Raw genomic sequence first — 21056 nt, forward strand, 5'->3', positions numbered from 1 at the left:
AAAAAATTAAAAATAAAAACAGTGCCAAAACAAAGTCTAATGCCAAGCAATCTAGAAAGCCTATGTACTCCGAAATGGTACCAATCAAACTGTCACCTCATCCTGCAAAGAACAAGCTCCTACATAAGACAATCACCCCATAAATTGCAAAAATATGGCTTTCAGAAAATGGTAAAACAAAGATATTTTTCACTGTGTAAAACTTAAAGGGATTGTCTTATCTCAGACAATGGGCGCATATAGCTTGTCTTATAGATGTGGGTCCCACCTATATCAGTAAAGGAGCCCCGCAAGGTGGTGGCTGTAGGACACCGGTCCGGCCACCACCAAGCGGTCTGCCCATAGAAGTGACTGGGAGCACACTGCTCATGACCAGCCACTGCTCCCATTCACTTTTATGGGCCCGACGGAAACAGCCGAGCCAGCGCACAGCTATTTGTGGCGGCCTCATAGAAAATAAATGGAGGGAGGCTGTATATGCCCACTTTTAGGGTTCCGTTCTCAATTTAGGTGTGGGTCCCAGCATAGGTGTGACCCGCACCTATAAGACAATGAGATGAAACAATCCCTTTAAGGCTACATGCACACGACCGTATGTGTTTTGCGGTCAGAAAATTGCGGATCCGCAAAAAAAACTGATGACGTTCCGTATGGCATCCATTTTTTTTGCGGATCTGGTTTTTTTTGCAGATCCATTGTAATAATGCCTATCCTTGCACTATTTTTTTTTTGCGGGGCAACGGAACGGACATACTGATGTGGACTGCACATGCATTTTTTGTGGACCCATTGAAATGAAATGGATCCGCATCCTATCCGCAAAAAAAAACTGAACAGACACGGAAACAAACAATGTTCGTGTGCATGAGACCTAATAGAAATAAATAAAAATAGACATATTAGGTATCGCTGCGTCTGTAACGACCTGCTTTATAAATATATGACATGACCTATCCCCTCAGGTGAATGCCATAAAATAAAAAAACTGCCATTTTTTGGTCCCCTTGCCCCAAAAAGTGTAATATTGAAAGATCAAAAAATCATATGCACCCAAAAATGCAACAATAAATATGTCAACTATTTCTGCAAAAAAACGAGCCTCTACACAAGATCATTGGCAGAAAAATAAAAAATATATGGCTTTCAGAAATGGAAACAGGATTTTTTTTAAAATGCTTTATTATGTAATAAAAAATTAAGATAGACATATTGTCACAATGTAGTTCACTGTGACACAGGTTAGGCTACTTTCACATTTGCGTTCGGGGCTCCGCTTGTGAGTTCCGTTTGAAGGCTCTCACAAGCGGCCCCGAACGCATCCGTACTGCCATAATGCATTCCGAGTGGATGCGGATCCGCTCAGAATGCATCAGTCTGGCACAGTTTGGCCTCCGCTCAGCAGGCAGACACCCGAACGCAGCTTGCAGCGTTTTCGTGTCCGCCTGGCCGTGCGGAGCCAAACGGATCCGTCCAGACTTACAATGTAAGTCAATGGGGACGGATCCGTTTGAAGTTGACACAATATGGCTCAATTTCAAACGGATCCGTCCCCCATTGACTTTCAATGTAAAGTCTGGACAGATCTGTCTGAGTAACTTTCACACTTAGAATTTTTTCTAAACTATAATGCAGACGGATCCGTTCTGAACGGATCCCATCGTCTACATTATAGGAGCGGATCCGTCTGTGCAGACACCAGATGGATCCGCTCTGAACGCAAGTGTGAAAGTAGCCTTACCGTGTTGCTCGCTTTAGTAGCTCTTGGGCGTAATAGCTGCAGTGGATGCCGTGTAAGTTGATTACCTGATGAACGAATGAAACGCATATTCATCGGGTACCGTAATTCGATCGTTTGGGCGCACATAAAAATGATCATTTAATGGAAGTAGATTGTGCTGTGTAATCACGATCTGCTGCCGACAAACAACTAGTCGGTATGGGGAAGAACATTGACAGTAGTGATCACTGCTCCCCATACAATGGAGATCACTGCATATAAATTCAGCGTTCTCCTCCGTTGAAGAGCAGGCAATTGTCGGGAAGGAACGCTTCCTTCCCAACAAGCTCCTGCTCTGTCGCCCTGTGTAAAGGGACCTAACAGATTAGGTTATCGACTACAATGAGCTGCTTAACGAGAAACAATTTGATATAGAGCAGTGCACAATGCCGTTCTGTTTTGCACACTGTATTGTGTGCTGCAATGCAAATATTCATGTGCATGAGCCTGAAAAATGAACAAGTAATATTTATTTTTGGTAGCTGTAGGGTGGACCCCTAGAATAACTTCCACTTGTGGGCCCTAGGCAGCCCAGTCCGACACCGGGCTGAGGTAACACTCTCACCTCCACTAATCTCTCCTTATATTCTCTCAACACACTGGATCACGTTTATCATTCTCTTGACGTCTACCCTTGATGTGCGCACAACTCAGAGGGTTAGTTACTTGTCAGCTTACTTGTCTTCAGGGTTCAGCAGGTCCAGCCCTAGCTTTGGTTGACCACTTCTTTTGTCTGAAGTGTCTGACTTTTTGGGTCTGACTTTGGAGGTAGCGTTCCTGGGCTGTGGACTAAACTGATGCTGACCTGGTTCTTCACTTCTTTGTGTCTCAACTGCTGCCCTTAACTGACCTCACACTTCCTGCCTTGCCCCTGTTATATCTATATGTGGTGCCAGCACCACCTATGGGTGACTAGGTATAATTACATGCAAAAGAGCATGTTAGAAGGAATTACAGCAATTTACATACATCTCACAAAGTGACATTCTGCAAATACCAGTGAAGATGAGGAAAGTCACGGCACTCCAAAAGATTTTTTCAGTGTTCTTTAATTCACCAAAGGTTCAGCAGCTGCTGAACCTTTGGTGAATTAAAGAACACTGAAAAAAGCTTTTGGAGTGCCGTGACTTTCCTCATCTTCACTGGTAATTTTGGGATCTCTGAGGCCGAGACCTGTCGTCACGAGCACCGCCGCAAAGCCCCTTGAATGCATTCAAGTAAGTGGTGCTGTCCTACCATCCATTCTTTGATTCTGCAAATACCCATACATATACAAGGCCCCACTACTGACATGGAGTGGGACACTGCATCGTGTCCTGCCCCTCCTTGTGCAACAAATTCTGTTTGGGTCTGTTCAGAGTGTGCTTGTTCTGTGTTGGAGCTTTTATCTGTCTGCCTGGTTTCTCCAGATTGTGTTTGGATCTGTTCAGGTTCTGTCTGTGTCTCAATTCTAACCTAGTTCTGTCTGCCATTTCCCTGTGTCTGTTTAATGGATTTGTATGTAATCTGCTTGCCTGAACTTGTTTGGTTCAGTCTGTGTTTGCCTTGGATTACTATACTCTGCCTGCTTGATCTCTGCCTGGTTTTGTGCTCTGCCTGTGCCGGTGGTGCTTTGCAGTGTAATATATGACCCCTGTGTGTCAACCGAGAACTACACCGGGACTATTCTATGAGATAGCGGCCTTGTGGCTTCCCTGCAGCAAAGATCATATTCCTGTATAGTAGTTAACGGGTGAAAACCGGGGTACCACCAGATAACGCCTTCAGGACTAGCCCTAAGTCAAACCGGTTAGTTGATACAACCGTTGTCTGTGACACTTACTTGATCCCCAGCTCCTTCACTTCCCAGCCTTCGCTGTTCCCCTCAGGTCCCTCCAAGTAAATTTCCTGTTCAACGCCATTGCAGCCAACAATTGGGTGACCTGCACCCCTCTTATCATGTGACCATTTGTCATGGTGGAAGAGGAGCAGGTCCAGCAATTGGCTGAAGCTGCATCAAACAGAAAGTTTACATGGAGGGACACGAGAGAAGCAGCTGAGACTGGGGAGTGAATGTCACGGCCTTTGGTTTTCGCTGTGACAATGTTGCCACAAATGCGGTTGCCCGTGGCAACGTGTTGCTGTGAGAGCAGGCGGTGGCAGTGTCTCGGCCTTCTGGGTGATTGCCGGGACATGGTTGCCACGCATGCTGTTGCCGGTGGTAGCATGTGGATTTGTATGCTTGTGTGTGCACTTCCCCTTTAAGTGGGTTCCTTCCCTTGTCTGGTGTTGGAAGGGTTAACTCCCTTCCTAGTGTTTTGTTAACACTGGGTTTACGTGTGTGGTTTACCTCTGGATGGTTTACCTCTTTAAATTAGTTGCAGTTTTCTAAAAAAAAATGTTGTACTATTAGTGTTTTTGAGGTTTTTTTTGCTGGTATGTTAAAATATATATAAAAGCCTATAGCAGGAAACACCACAAAAAGCCATGTAGAACCTCTCATAATTTCCTATGGACTTCCACTAAACACCTCTGACCAGATTAGGTTCTCCATAATAATTACCGTGCCCCTTAAAAGTAACTTAATCTTTTAAACATTCTGCACGTGCAAAAAAAATATATAAAAAATCCAGAAGGAGAATTGGAAGTGTCAGTAGTCAGAAGATGAGGGGCAAAAATGATCCAAAAGAACGACAGCCAATTAAAAATTTGTCTGTGTAGACTTCCAGGGGGATGCAACCGTAGAAAATATGCCTTTTTAGGGCTCATGCATGCGCTCAGTATCGAAGAGCATCGAGGTCGTATGGCTCCTGAGTTCAGAGCAACGCCTGCCTCCATGCATACAAACTGACTCACTGTGTACTGTGTGATATATTCTCCTCTATACCGCTATACATGTGGCGTCCAATAGAACATGACGCAATTCTTTTCTGAAGGATTTTCATACAGCAGTACAATGAAGGACACTTGCACCTCTATGGAAGTCCAGTTATACAAAATAGAACAACAATACGACCATGTGCATGACACCAAAATCTGATAACTCAGCATGAAAAAGATAATCAGAATTTAATTATGGCATTCATTTTTTATCTTTTCTGCCAAATGGCAAAGATTTGCATAACTCCAGGGAATGAGACTGCCTTACTCATTCCCACTGCAGCAGAGCTGAACAGAGATTTCCACTGGGAAATCACAAGTGATTTCAGAATTAGATTAGAAACACAAATGTAATTCCAGAACTGCTTAACATCTATCTTCGTTTGTCCAAATGCATTTATTCACTTAAAAATTCATAAGAACAGCTAAACAGACCCAGGAGTACATTTTGGACAAAAATCAGAAATCAATAGATTGATTTTGCAGAAACCATGTATTTGCATAAGCAGGATTGTATACTTCTCCTTCACAGATCCTGAAGATGTCTAAGAAGATGCTAATTTAGAACCATGTATAGTATAGAAAGCTTTGCTACATGATGTGCTTCCCATACAATAGAGGGCATTGACACCAGAATAAGGAGAGCTAAATTCTCTTTAGAACGGTTTTCTAAGATCTTCTTACTGATGACCTATCCTCTGGATTGGTCATCAGTATCTGATTGGTGGGGGCAGCATTAGTGCTGCGGCCTTCTCTCTGCGCACCAAGCGCAGAGCCGTACATTGTATAGCGACTGCGCTTGGTATTGCAGCTCAGCCTCATTCACTTCTATGGGGCTGTGCAGTACCTAGGCCATGTGACCAAAGAACGTCACGTCATATGGCCTAGGAAAAGTTAAAAGAAGGCCGTGGAGCTAATTGTGAGCACCAGCGCCTTCTCAAGAAGCTGATAGGAAAGGGTCCACGATGTCAGACTCCCCCATGAAAACAATGTAGAAAAAATTTCTGTTAGATAGTGATACCTCATAAAATTGTTATTATTTCCCATATGTCTATGTTGGCCTCATTTTGTAAATGTGATTTTATTTTTTAGAACGTTAGAAGGCTTTGAATTTTAGAATCAATTTGTAAAATATTCAAGAAAATTTCCAAAATTAACTTTTTTTAAGGACCAGTTCAGTTACGATGTCGCTTTGTGGAGCTTGTCTAGTATGAACCACCATTTTAAAAACAACACCCCTCCAGTTATTTAAAATTGATTTTACAAACTTTATTAACCCTTTATATGTTTCACAAGAATTAAAGGAAAACGGGGGTGAAATTTCAAAATTTCTCTTTTTTGCAGGTTTTAAATTTCAATTCTTTCCTGTAAGGCAGCAACGGTTAACAGCAAAACAAACCTTAATATATATTTCCCTGACTCTGCAGTTTACATAAACACCTTATATGTGGTCGTAAACTTCTGTATGGGCACATGGCAGGGCTCAGAAGGAAAGAATCGCCATATGGTTTTTGGAGGGCAGATTTGCTTTTCATTGGTAAAACTTTGGGGTACATAGTTCTTTTTGAGCACTCGCTATTACACTTTTTGTAAGGGAAAAATGGCTATTTTGACATTTTTTATGTTATTTTTACCGCATTCACCTGACAGGGTAGATCATGTGCTATTTTGATAGAGACAGTTGTAACGGACACAACAATACCCAATATGTCTTTTTTTTATTTTTCATTGTACATAGCTTGATTTTTTTTTTACTTGAAAATTTACATTTTGTTATTGTTTGTTATAACAGAAGTCCCACTATTAGACTTCAAAATTTCAGGGTCTAATCCCTGTTTAAATACAGTACAATGCATGCTGGATTGTACTGCATTGAAAGTCTATGGGGCTGGGCCTCATAGACCTCCACAGCTGCTCGGCCCCAAGACCTTTGCAAGTCTCAGGGCTGCCATCGCAACCATCAAGACCCCACCATCGCAGCCCGGGGACCCAATGGGGTGAGAGAGGGAGCCCTCTTTATCAGTGAACCTCGTATATTCCACAGTCAGCGTTGACCGTGGTATATGAAGGGTTACTCTACCAGCATCAATGTTTTTACCAATGCTGGTGGATACAGTAGGGGCCTGGCTGTCAGCAACATCCGGGCCCCTGCTGCTGATCAAGATGGCGCTGTGTGGGGACGGGGTTAACCGCAGGACGAGAATGCTTGTTCTAATGCAGGAAGTACCCTCTGTTTAGGACGAGTATTCTTGTCCTGGGTCATTAAGGTGTTCAAGAGGTTGTGCAGTGTAAAGATATTCATGACCTTTCTTCAGGAGTGGTCATCAATATCAGATCGACAGGGGTCCGAATCCCAGCACCCCACCCCATCAAAAGGGGTAGCGTCATTCATGTGAGCGCTGCTTCCTCTTCAAAATACATGCGCCCCCGTTTCATTTGCAGCGGCCTCGAATTGTAATTACAGCTGCTCATCTCTGGATACAGGGTAGCCAGATATGGCCATTCACCGTTGGAGCCCATGACTGTAATGGGAACTGGCGGGGATCTGGCCGGGATAAATGCCGGGATTTATCTGGTCAAAAAGTGTTAGATGCAGTAATTCCAGCGAGATCCCATCATAGTGTATGGGTCCGGCTGGCATGCAGCACCACCCAGTTATGCCGGATCCAGAGAATTCAGAGATCATAGAGAAGTCATAACAGCCTGCCAGATTGCTTTAGCTGTAGTGTAAACTAGTCTAAGGCGGCACAATTATTAGTGTCAGACAAACTCCAAAATGTTTCTGAAAGTTCTCAAAGTATTATCTGAGGTGTTCAGCATATTTTTGTTTTTAGTTTCCGACTGCATCAGGAAAGCGGACCGTGTGACCATACCCTAAGTATATTTAACACACCGCCTCTTCTTACCTTGCAGAAGCTACAGATGTGCCTATGCTATTTAGGTAGCTAGATACCGTATGTAATACAAATTGTAAATTCATATTTCACATCTTGTACTTTTCTAGTGTTTTTGCTCAACTGAACATCCGCAGGGAATAGCATACATTACAAATAATGTGTATTTTGGAAGTTTCTTGATAAGGAACTGCTCCAAATGTGTGCATATAAGTATGATTAATTCTTTTGAGTAGACACAGTAAAAGAATCCTTAGTCCCAAAGTGTCTGAGCAGGCACAAAACAATGGGAACAAGTTTTGAAAATTGTTAACAATGGGAAAGGCTCGTGTCCAGCCTAGAGTCACGAGCTGTGGGGATCAGAACCTTTATAATCCTCTGATTATACTATCCTCTGTACAGACTACCAGTCAGAGCCATTGTCAGCTCACAACTGCCCTCGTTGGTCCCGGGCTGGTTAGCTGAGATCACTGTATGTAACAGCTGCGACCTCAGCACTATCACCATGTATACAGAGAGTTTAGTTCCATGACGAGTATATTTGTCATAGAGCACTAAGTAGCAGTACTCCATGATTAGTATATACGTCATATAGCGATAAGGGGTTGGCACCAGTTTAGTTTAGTGAAGGAAAGAATTACAGGTGGCTTTCTGTGGCGGCAATTAAAGGGAATAGGTCTTCAGTCTGAGCTCAACAAACATGGCTGCCAAGTGTGTTGTCTGGTAATTTTGACGGAGTAAGAACAGAGACGTATTAGGATTCTGCCATCCGTGAATCACTAGTTGGCTGATTAGATTAATATCCGATTGGCTGTTAAAATCTAAACTCATCCTTCTTATATAGAACCGAAAAAGGAAGAAAAAAGGCCTCACTATAATACCGTAAATAAGGGCAACCAGAGAACCAATCAATTAAACCTATAAATGCTGCTATAAAAACAACCATAGAATGCCCAGTAGAAATATAAATACTTTATTAGATCATCAATGGATCACCAAAATTCATAAAATATTTTTTACACAGATATGCTATGGAGAATAATCAGCAAAACAGACTGAAAACAATAGTCCCCCCCGTCGGTGCCTCAAACACCCACCAAGCAGATGAAAAACATGTCAGTGTGATGTGCAGTGAGGTGATTCACCAGTAGAGAGTGTCAGTAAACATCCACTACAAGTGTCTGTGATATTCAACTCACTGCACAACCCAGGGAGAGGTTGTAGTGTGAAAAAATACAGCAAAAAATGATGATACAATGGAGCACAAAGTCACATAACATCCATCAGATACGTCTAGATGCAGTCTGCCCATATACAATAAATCAAGGATACCAGGCTGTACAATCAAACTCCCACACAAAAGATATCCACTGGGGACGTGAACATACCCACAGACATGATGGAGGGTGGAAGCACCGAACACAGGGCTGGAAGGAACCCCGACGCGCGTTTCGCCTCAGCTTCGTCAGGAGGTTAATGTGAGTGAGGCCATGGCTCCCCCTTTATACCCCTCATGCAGCTACACCTTTAATTAATATGCTTCAGCTGATATTTATTTATCGAGCGCTTGTGCCCGATGATGTACGCCGAGGACATCATGGAGACGCCGCATTCATCAGGAGGAGGGGTGGAACGCAAACGTGCGTTCCAGCCCGCCTCCCAAGGAAACGTAGCCGCGTCGCCACGTGACCCGGCGCACAGCGCATCCTGGCCAAGCGCTATATCAGCCTATACAACGAACCTGCCAGAACGGCTCAGAGAATACCAGAGCCCATCCGAATATATGGCAAATAGTCTTAACCCTTAGTGGGATTTACATAAGGTGTATAAAGTCCGGAAATGCCTTAAGACCGCTGAATATGCATGGCTAATGATTGGGATACATACAGGGGGGGGGGAAAGAAAAAATAAAGGTGAAAAAGAAGTTGAGGAGAGAACAAATAAATAAGAATAAATCAGCAGAAAATAAAGAAAGGAAAATAAATACAGAGTCTACGCTAATAATGCTGTAAACATGATTCCATACTTTCATCTTTTCATACAAATATTCATAAATTTCACACCATGGTTAAGTATATAAAATGTAGCATAATTTCTTATACATTGCACCCCAAGATTTTATGAAAACATATACACACCGATTTTACAAATTTATATATCAGGAGTAGCATGATTTTTTATGATGAATTAGGTCCCATGATTTTTAACAATAAATTTACGTATCCATGACATCATGATTTAACAATAGATTTACATATTCATGACATCATGATTCCATATATAATTACAGATACACACGAATTTTACAAATTTCTATATCAGGAATAGCATGATTTTTTATAATGAATTAGGTCCCATGATTTTTAACAATAAATTTACGTATCCATGACATCATGATTTAACAATAGATTTACGTATCCATGACATCATGGTTCCATATATAATTACAGAAATTTATAATGAGCAGACTTTATGAACATGATTGTATTAAATAATAATTGATATATATTTCCTCTAAGATATGATGTATGTATATCAATTATGTATATGTACAGAAAGGAGCAATATGTTTCAGAAAAACGAATTCCAATCTTATGTTATCACCAATATTATCTAAAATAACTATAAGTGACCCGTGCAACAATGATTATATAGGTATGGGCCCTAACCAGTAGAGGTCCCGTCCTATCTAGCCCATTCAAAATAAGACTACATAGGCCCTGTGAGATTATACTACCGCTTAAATACTTCCAAAGTAAAAACAGTAATCCGTTCAATTCACACATATCGTGAGCAAGTTCCACCAACGTTTAGAAGGAGGAAGGAAAAATGTTTTCATTTATAATTGATGTGAAGTATTGCGGGGGATGATCGATGGACCAGAGTGTCACCGAGCCCACCTTAACCAAGTGGGCTCAGTGCAGTCAGGCCCATCGCCACACCCCAGCAACACCCCTTCCTTCTTATATTTGCCATGTTAGAAAAATGTCCCCATGTGCTTTTCATGATGAGTAAGCAGATGACCATACTGTTATTATGGAGGTGATATTAAATATAAATCGGATTTATGTTAGAATTACATAACCGTGACTAAGAAGGGATTGGTCATGGTCTTCAGTTATCATTCTCCAGAACTACTCTCTCAGACATTTAACATTGAGGCCTCCCGGGTGGAACAGACACATCTTGTTCTTATAACTTGAGTGTACAAAATCAGATTTTGTCAGGATCGTAGACTTGAGTGATAGGATCATCATTCAGCTTAGACACATCATGCATAGATGTCCAAATGGATTCCAGGTGATCCTCAAGCAGACAGATCTCTTTTATTCTTCAGCGTTGTTAGTGCATCTGTAAAATAATCACAGATGACTGAATAAATGATTGTCCCATGAACTAATAAGAATTACAAGTCCATGTGGAGTATTTATTAGACCTATACATAAGGGCTCATGCACACAAACGTATTTTCTTTCCATGTCTGTTTAGTTTAGTTTTTATTTTTTTGCGGACCGAATGCGGAGCCATTCATTTCAATGGGTCTGCAAAAAAAAAGGGAAGTTCCTTTGTTTGCATTCCGTTTTCCGTATGTCCGCAAGGCCTCATGCACACGACCGTATGTATTTTACGGTTTTACGGTCAACAAAAAACAGATCTGTAAAATATACGGATGACGTCCATGTGCATTCCATGCATCTGGCCCCTAATAGAACAGTCCAATCCTTGTCCATAATGCGGACAATAATAGGACATGTACTATATTTTTGCAGAACTGACATTCGGAAATGGAATGCACTTGGAGTAACGTCTGTTTTTTTTTTTGCGAACCCATTGAAATTAATGGTTCCGTATACAGTAAGGAATGGACATGGAAACCAAACGGACAAGGATAGGACTGTTCCATTAGGGGCCAGCTGTTCTGTTCCGCAAAAAACGGAATGCACAGAACAATCATCCGTATTTTTTGCAAAATACATGTGGTCGTGTGCATGAGCCCTAAGGGTGATTAGCAATATATTAGTTGCTTGTAAAGAACTTGTCAGACTGTGTTGGAAGCTTATTTGAAAGCTACTAATCTCCCTAATAAGAATTTCTAATGTTAAGATAAGAAAATCCATAAAACCCAAAATTTGACACATACCTCTTATGCTAGCATAGTGTTTTATTCAAAACTGACATAAGAAACACCAGTTTTAATCATGTTAGCTAATGTCAGTACAGGGGATACTGATTGGTTGTGTATTGGTTCCCAGCAGGTATATGAAAAAAAAAAAAGCATGCAGATGTGGAAGCCCATCTCAGTCAAACCAAATATTCTTCCAAAAAGTAAGAGTGATTCATCTGTACACAGTTGTTTCGGGGTTCTTTCCTTTCATTAGTACAGACAATGGTACTGGCTAGCTGGATGAGGTGACATAAGGCTAGATCATTCTTCCTGTTGGAAGAGTCTCTAGTTTGGATGACATGACCTAATTTACATACTTTTTTACCATGGATTATTGCCTTCAAAATAATTCTTCATACACCTAATGGGACCCTTCAGTGAGAACTAGTATCTAAGGCACCTCATCCAGCCAACCAGTGCCCTGCTCTTTACTGATGATGCACAAGAACCCAAAAACTGAGGCCAGATTAACAGCAAATGGTTCTTTCCTGAAAATTCAAGTTTAAGCACATCAGTTGTAGTTCTCAGTATGCTTGGAATGGCAGATACAGTCCTGATCAAAAGTTTAAGACCACTTGAAAAATGGCAAAAAATCATATTTAGCATGGCTGGATCTTAACAAGGTTCCAAGTAGAGATTCAACATGCAACAAGAAGAAATGAGAGTGAGACAAAACATTTTTTGAGCATTCAATTAATTGAAAATAATGATTAAACTGAAACAGGCTGTTTTTCAGCTGATCTAAATTTTAGGACCACATGCCTTTAAAAGGTCAAATCTCACGGCGCACCATCGCTGCTGGGGTGGGACGCAGTAAGACAGTCATTTGGAATTTCTTAAATGATCCTGAGGGTTGTGGAACAAAAAAGTCAAGTGTAAGACCCCAAAAAAATGTCATCAGCACTGAGCCGGAGGATCCAATTGGCTGACCGTCAAGACACTGGACAATCCTCGACCCAAATTAGCTTCTTCAAAGACCTCGTCTCCTTGAACGCCACAGTACTGCTCGTTTGGACTTTGCAAGAGAGCACCAAACATGGGACATTCAAAGGTGGAAGAAAGTTTTATTCTCTGATGAGAAAAAATTTAACCTTGATGGTCCTGATGGTTTCGAACGTCACTGGCATGACAAGCAGATCCCACCTGAGATGTTTTCTACGCCCCTCAGTGGAGGAAGCGCCATAATGGTCTCAGGTGCTTTTTCCTTCAGTGGAACAATGGAGCTTCAGGAAGTGCAGGGGCATCAAACGGCCGCTGGCTATGCCCAGTCGTTGCAGAGAGCATTCCTCATGACTGAAGGCCCTCGTCTGTGTGGTAACGACTGGGTTTTTTAACAGGACAACGCTACAGAACATAATGCCTGCAGGACAAGGGACTTCTTCCAGGAGAATAATATCACTCTTTTGGCCTATCCTATGTGTTCCCCTGATCTAAATCCAATTGAGAACTTTTGGGGATGGATGGCAAGGGAAGTTTACAAAAATGGACAACCGTTCCACCTCATGGAAACGCTTGCATCAAGCATGCCTAAACAAATTTTTGAAGTTATAAACAATAACGGCGGAGCTACTCATTACTTAGTTCATGTTTAGAAGTTGGATTTCTGTTTTGGGGGTTTAGTTTTTTTTTTTTGGAGGTGTGGTCGTAAACTTTTGATCAGCTGAAAAACAGCCTGTTTCAGTCTATTCGTTGTTTTTATTAAATTGAATGCTCAAACAATGTTTTGTCTCACTCCCATTTCTTCTTGTTGCATGTTGAAGCTCTACTTGGAACCTTGTTAAGATCCAGCCATGCTAAATATGATTTTTTTGCCATTTTTCAAGTGGTCTTAAACTTTTGATCAGGACTGTATTACATGAATGGACTTCTCACAGTTCTTTCAGGTTACGCAGCTGTACAGGTAGTTAATAGGCCAAGGTGTTTCTTTAGAGCGGCAGCATGTTTTGGGCAGCACAATGGCTCAGTGATTAGCACTTGTGCCTTGCAACACTGGGGTCCTAGGTTCAAATATGACCAAGGATAACATCTGCATGGAATTTGTATGTTCTCCCCATGTTTGTGTGGGTTTCCTCTGGGTACTCTGGTTTCCTCCCATACTCCCAAGACATACTGATAGGGACCTTAGATTGTGAGCCCCATTGGGGACAGTTGGATGATGATGTCTTTAAAGCACAGCAGAATATAGTAGCACTATGTAAGTGCATAAAATAAAATAAAAAAGTTAGAGTAGTTCTCACACTGCAGTACTCTAGCTGACTTCAACATAAGCATCCAGACATGGGGTGCAACACTTTTCTCTTGCCTCAAGGCAGACTCTAACATCAGATGAAGCTCTGTCTACACCTTTTTTTTTTTTTTTTAACAGGTTGCCATAGTTAAAATGTACACTTCCACAATGTCCTCTGCGGGATGTGGATATTCTCCTATGCAGATAGCCAATCTGCTCCAATGTATGTCCAGGCCCCAGAAAAAAAAACCTCCTGAACAAATATGCTGTAGACCCAATAGGTCCTCTTTGGTGTGGCTTGTTTTTCTAAGTTCTTTTCTGGCCTGGCCCTGGCTGGCTCCTTTGTCAGCACCTACATTTTGCTTCTGCTCTCTTCTGTGGCTAGACTCAGATTCTCTCTGGCACAAATCTGGACTGGTCTAAACTGAATTAACCCCTCCTCTGTAAATAGAGAGGGTGACAATGGTCCCGTCCAGTGGTGGATGTGAATACGGCCTATTAACATCTTGTGTATGTATCACAGAGACCGCTGCTGGGAGCCCGCTGTCCCCTTAGAAAATGCAAGGATGCTTTTTTATCATCCTTGCCTTCCTGAGCCACCAGTCATCTAGATTTTCAGGGAGCCACAGTGGGGCCAAAAAACAGAAGGGAAGCTGCAAAAAAATAGTGCTCTGGCCCCTTATTCTCAAGATCTCTCTGGGTCCAGGAGGTTGACTCCCATCATTCATAAAATAATAACATATCCTAGCAATATACCATCACTTTATAATATGGAATACCTTTAATAGTCATTGATCTGAATTCTAATCACATTCTACAAATCTTGATAACATCTCACTAATCAGATCTACACATAGTCAACAACTGTCCATGGAATTGTCCATTGCAGTAATAATCATTTTATATTTTATCTATGGGATAATATATCATTACAATATACTAAAGCTTTTATTTTCATTCTTTCAAGATTATCACACTGCAAGCAGCAGAGAAAGCATCAGAAAATGACCTGCCCATCACAAGAGGCACATCGGTGTGGAATGAGGGCTACTTGCCAGATGCCATCCCTCTGCTGAGTCCAGGAAGCATATTCAGGAAATCGATCAAATCTACACTAGGTGGGAACAAGAGAACAGTAAATGCTCCAGTCTTTGCTCCATGTGCTGTCTGGTTCCGTATGTCTGTTCCGCAGTCTTGCAAAAAGGATATCACATGTCCTAGTCGCCAGTTTTGCGGACAAGAATAGGCATTGTTACAATGGATTTGTAGAAAAATGGATGCCACATGGAAGTCATCTGTATATCTAGCGGATCCACATTTTGCAGAAAGCAAAATATATATGGGCATGTGAATGCACCCCTTTGGAAATAGAGCATAAGCACAGACGTACCACCGGAGTGTACAGTGGTAGAGAAGATCACTTCATCCGCAGCTGGAGCTGCAAGCACAAGAGGCTCTAGGAACAGAAAAAATATCAGATTAGCGGGAGTCCGATCCCTGGCACCCCCGCTGATAAACTGTTTGAAGAGAAGGCAGCCCTTGTACGAGCGCTGTCTTCTCTGCTCTGTTTACCTGCTCATGGCAACAACTGCAGTGGTGAGCAGTGTAATTACAAGTATGGCGTTACAATTCACTTCTATTGGACGGCTCTGTAGTATACATTTGAACAGACAGAGCCGTCCCATAGAAGCGAATGGGGACGCCATACTTGGTAATTACTCCTGCTCACCGCTGCAATTGTTACCGCAAGCAGGTAAACAAAACAGAGAAGGCAACGCTCGTGTGAGCACTGCCTTTTCTTCGAACAGGTGATAGGCAGGGGTGCTGGGTGTTGGACCCTGCTAATCTTATATTGATGACCTATACTGAGCATAGATCACCAATAGTAAAAAGCAGACAACCGCTTTAAGTAAAACTGAAACCAAACTGTGAGCTCAAGAGTAAACATGGAGGATGGGTACAAGGCAGGAACACAGGCTGGGTGACGCAGGTAAATCGCAAGGAAATCACTGAGGCACAAGTCTTCCAAAAACCTTTGCTGGTCACAGGGAACCTTTAAGCTCAGACACCCTTTCAATGGCGAGGGTGCCTTAAATACCCAGGGACCCTAGGTCTAGTGAGCGTGCATACAGGCCCTTTAAGGCTAAGGCTACATATGTTTTGCGTGACAAAAATGGTACAGCTACGTGTTGCACCAATGTTGTGTGACATTTATTGTGATAATAGTCTATGGCAGTGTTCCTCAACTCCAGTCCTCAGGGCCCACCTACGGGTCATGTTTTTAGGATTTCCTTAGTATTGAGCAGGTGATATAATTAGTGTCAATGCCTTAGGACTTACCACAGGTGTTTATTCTGTGGGATATTCTCAAATCCTGACTGGTAGGTGGGCCCTGAGGACTGGAGTTGGGGAACTCTGGTCTATGGTATCGCACTGTGACATACTGCGACAGTCGCACAAAAATCCAACTTGGATGGATTTTTTGCGGCTGTCGTGTCGCAGTGCGACACCATAGACTATCATTCCAATTAATATTGGTGAGACAAATGTCGCTGTGTAGCCCTAGCCTAAAAGACTGCAGGTGAGTGCGAGCATGCCCTAATGGTGCAGAGACTGGAGCAATGGAGACAGCAGCTTGCAGACGACACTGGGCACTGACCGCTGATGTAACTCTGAGCATGCCGTTATCTTCTATTCACACTGCACACTGCTGTATATAGGATGGAAATAGAATGGCTGATACCCACTCAGAGCTTCACAATCCTTACAGAGGTTCTCTGTGTGAAATTTAATAGCAAGGTGGAGAATTGCAAGGCGGCTGCCAAACTGCTTTGCCCGTGTGATGAGTCATTTCAAGGAGCTACAATATTTTTTTGTAGCCAGTTCCTACCATATGACTTAAATGGAGGGAGAGCTTGGTAATCAGAACGGTGCACGTGAAGAGGGTTTTATTCCCACAGTACACAATGTAGGAAATCACAGCACACTTCAGACTTGAGAATACATAGAAACATACAGTACCAAGGGAAGACATGTACTAGTAATTCCCATTCACTCTTCAGTCTCTTTGACAAGGATACAAATTGACTTTTTGGATCTCGAGCCTTGTTCACACTGTTATAAGAGAATAGACCAAAGAGAAATAAAATCTGTAAGTGCATGAAGCACTGTGTAGATGCAGGACCATGCACAATGAATGCTATGGAAGTGTAGCAGATAGTGCTGTATGTGCGTCTACTACACTATATTAAAGGGAACTTGTCATCCTTAAAAATGCAATACAAGCTGCAGGCACCATGTTATAGAGCAGGAGGAGCTGAGCAGATTGGTATACACTATTTTGGTAAAGATTCAGTAAAACTTGTAATATATTCATTTAAATTCTACTACTCGTTCTAGACTTTGAAGTCCAGGAGGAGGTCCTATCAGTGACTGACAGCACTCTCTAGATACACAGTCATAGAGGGAAGGCTGACAGAATTTCCCCCTTGACTTCAAACCCCTGAATGAGCAGGAATTTAAATGAATATTTTACAAGTTATACTGAATCTTTTCCCATAAATCTATATATCAATCTGCTCAGCTCCTCCTGCTCTATAACATGTTGCCTGCAGTTCAGACTCCATGTTCAATGTGACAGGTTCCCTTTAATATTGCCATTGGATCCATGAATTCACAGATCAACAAAATTGCCTCAAATTGCACTAAACTTACAAAATGGTGCAGGGTGGCATAGGTAACAACACTCTAAATCAAAAAGTTACCCCTGGGTCCCCTTATTAAAAAGCTGCCATATTTATAATTTTTAATTTGCATTAAAGCTGATTGTGCACTTTTCGTTTGTATAGGCTCCAAAGGAGATACTATTGAAGAAAAAAAGACAAGAGGTAATAAAATGATCAATTAATTTTTTGTTAGAAAATATTGTACTAATAATACAATAGCAACTAAAGAATTTGAGTGGTTAGACAGAGGGAGAACACACCCTCTGCCCCTGATCGCCCCTCTTCAAATCGCAGAATGCCAAGTGATTGTCATTGCAGCCATGTGCTTAGTGAAGACACCCAGGCCTGCAATTTTGGTACTCTTGTTACACCCTGCTACTTTATTCCACCCTTCATATTAGCTTCACATTAGTCTCTCTTTGAAGGGACTGAAAAAAAGTTTAAAAATGTTAAAGCTTTTTTATGGGAGTTAAATATTAATGGCATAGCCTCAGGATATGTCATCAATATCTGATCGGTGGGGTTCCGACACATGGCACACCTTCTGATCACCTGTTTAAAATAGTTGTGGAGCTCCAGTGAGTTATGTGGCCTCATCCGTGGCCAATTTCATTGGTTACATGGCCTTTTGCCAGCTCAGTCCCTTTCAAGAGAACGGGAATGGGCTGCAAAACCAAGCCCCGCTATGTTGCTCACTCATCATCTTTGTTGATTTTCTTACAGGATTGCCTGGAATGCCAGGACCACCTGGATCAATTGGACCTGTGGGTTTACCTGGATCAAAAGGAGACCGTGGAGAATTGGGTGAAGTTGGCCCTGCTGGTCCCCCAGGTTAACAGATATTCTCAGTTCTATGTATTATGTTTATAACAGCAGATTGCTGTAATGGAGAAAGAGGCAAACAGATTTTTAAAGAAGGAGCTTCACGTGTATATGTAAAGCAAAATTCCTGTCTACACAATAGTTTTTTGTTGTTGTTGTTTAGGGGTACAGTATTGCTGTAATATTCTTGTAAGTATATAGTGGCTTAGGTCCCTGGTGGTCTAGATCATCTATTACCTGTGGTGGTTTAGGATGATTATGGGTTAATATTAAAGATCCCTGGAAATCTAGGCTAGTGGAGTAGTTAAAGGGGTTTTCTAGTATTGATGACCGCAGCCTTCCCTTCAACCAGCTGATCGGCGGGGTTGCTGGGTGTCCGACCCCTGATGATCTGATATGGATGACCAATCCTGAGAATAAGTCATCAATAATAAAATCCTGGAAAACCCCTTTGACTTTAAATACAGTTTATTAATATATGGTTTAGGATGGTTTTAGTGGGCTAATGATGCTATAAAGTGTTTTTTTTTTAAATACATTTTTATTTAGGGGTTATGCAGTAATAAACATTGATGATATCTAGATGATAGGTCATCAATATCAGATCGGAAGCGGTCCTACAAACGGGACAAATGTTCCAAATTCAAACATGATAGGAAGAAAATTACATAAAATCTAAAAAACAATATTAAACAAATATAAACTTTTGACTTTATTAATAAGATATAATCAGATGCAGGTTCTTAATTCCATTTCAGCTGTAAACAATATATCAAAGGCATTTTTTGCTTCTTCCTGACAGATTTTAAAAATAAATAATGTGGACATAGGAAAGCTGGGGAGTGCAACAGAATTTATGTTTAGAAACTACTACCATATTAAGTTTAGTAGCAATGGATATTACTACCAGATGTACACTTCATATCATTAATATTAATGGCCTATTTAGTGTTTACCACCTATTTGTTGGCTTAGCTCACTCTGAAAATGTGTCCACATGTCCTAAAAAATCTGTCCCAGAGCACTAAAGGTCTGTCTAACCAAAAAATGTATCCCAATGCACTAAAATTCTGTCTCTGAGCCAAGAATGTGCCCCAATGCACCGAAATTCTGTCTCTGGGCCCAAAATGTGTCTCAGTGCACCAGAATCTTGTCTCTGAGCCCAAAACTTTAGACCGCCTCTAAATTGGTCTAATCTGCATCACTATTATATGCCAGAATTGTGAGTTGCAGTTTCATATATGTATCTAAAAAAGTAGACAAAAGCTGTCGCAACATACTTTATAGCTAAATTTCAGGAAAGGTCGAGGATGTTGGAAAAAGTCATACTTTTTGATAAATTTGAATGATAAAGAAATGTATCTGTGAAGAATGTCAAAATTTTGGTGCAAACCATGCCAAGAAAGCAGAACCCTTACGAGAGTAAATATGAGCCTGTATGTTAAATATTCTTTTACCTTATGGTAGGGCCTATTGGACCTCAAGGGCCAAAAGGAGAGACTGGAATTCCAGGACCACCTGGCCCTCCAGGGCCACCTGGACCACCAGGTGCTCCCATCTCTTTACCAGAGGGTGTCTTGTACTCTTTACAGCCGAATACAGAGAGAGAAAGTGAGTATTGTTCTCTTACTAGAAAGCTCTCCAAATTTCATGTGGAACCTCACAAATTAACAGCTTTATGCATCTATCTATCTATCTATCTATCTATATATCTATCTATTGTTCTATCATAGGTACATTAGGTTTCACTCATATGGATTTCTGACTTGCATGTTTTAATGTCATGTTTTCTCTCATAGATGGCGAACCACATTTGGTATCCACTATAACAGATACTATAATGTCTGGACTTCCAGGACCTCGTGGCCCACCAGGGCCTGTTGGCCCTCCTGGTAAATTAATTTGAGTAATTGTAGCTCTTATGACCCCTGTATTTGTCAAATGTCAATATTAAAACTGTCTGTTATGAATTGTATATACGAACTTCAGGGAAGATGTATCAAACTGGTGTAAAGTTGAACTTGCTTAGTTGCCCATAACAACCAATCAGATTCCTCCTTCCATTTTCCAAAGGAGCTGTCCAAAATGAAAGGTGGGATTCTATTGGTTGCTATGGGCAACTAAGCTGATTCTACTTTACACCAGTTTGATAAATCTCCCCATTCATAGCTTAAAACCACTGGTGGTCTGCTAGAGAGATATCACACATGTGATATAGTACTGTTGTAGTGTTGTTTTTCCATAGTAATACTGTTTTGACCAGCACATACCATACATAAGCGTGTGTATATGTACAGTGGTCCCTCAAGTTACAATATTAATTGGTTTGAGGACAACCATTGTATGTTGAAACCATTGAAAGTTTAGTAATCGGTTCCAAAGCCCCAAAATGTCATCCAAGATAAGAGAAAATGAAGATTTAAGAAAAATAAGCAGATAACTAAGGCAGATAAAGCAAGTTCTTACATATAACAGTCAAGAATAGCTGCTAACTAGCAACTAGTACAGCATTTTTACCAGAGAAGTGGCCTTGATTGGTTGGATCTGAGTCTCAGGCATTGTATGTTGAGTCTACTTTCAACTTACG

The 21056-nt window shown here is 41.4% G+C and overlaps 1 protein-coding gene across 1 annotated transcript in view; it reads left to right on the forward strand.

Moving 5' to 3' along the window:
- Window positions 1-21056, forward strand: part of LOC122922777 (collagen alpha-1(XXVI) chain-like) — a 52350-nt gene that overhangs the window by 21986 nt on the left and 9308 nt on the right. The window contains exons 4-8 of the mRNA XM_044273501.1: window positions 14890-15040; window positions 17771-17809; window positions 18371-18478; window positions 19937-20080; window positions 20269-20361. Coding sequence (XP_044129436.1) covers window positions 14890-15040; window positions 17771-17809; window positions 18371-18478; window positions 19937-20080; window positions 20269-20361 — 535 coding nt within the window. The remainder of the gene's footprint in view (window positions 1-14889; window positions 15041-17770; window positions 17810-18370; window positions 18479-19936; window positions 20081-20268; window positions 20362-21056) is intronic.

This window comes from Bufo gargarizans, unplaced genomic scaffold (genome assembly GCF_014858855.1).
Source record: "Bufo gargarizans isolate SCDJY-AF-19 unplaced genomic scaffold, ASM1485885v1 fragScaff_scaffold_703_pilon:::fragment_2:::debris, whole genome shotgun sequence".
NCBI lineage: Eukaryota > Metazoa > Chordata > Amphibia > Anura > Bufonidae > Bufo > Bufo gargarizans.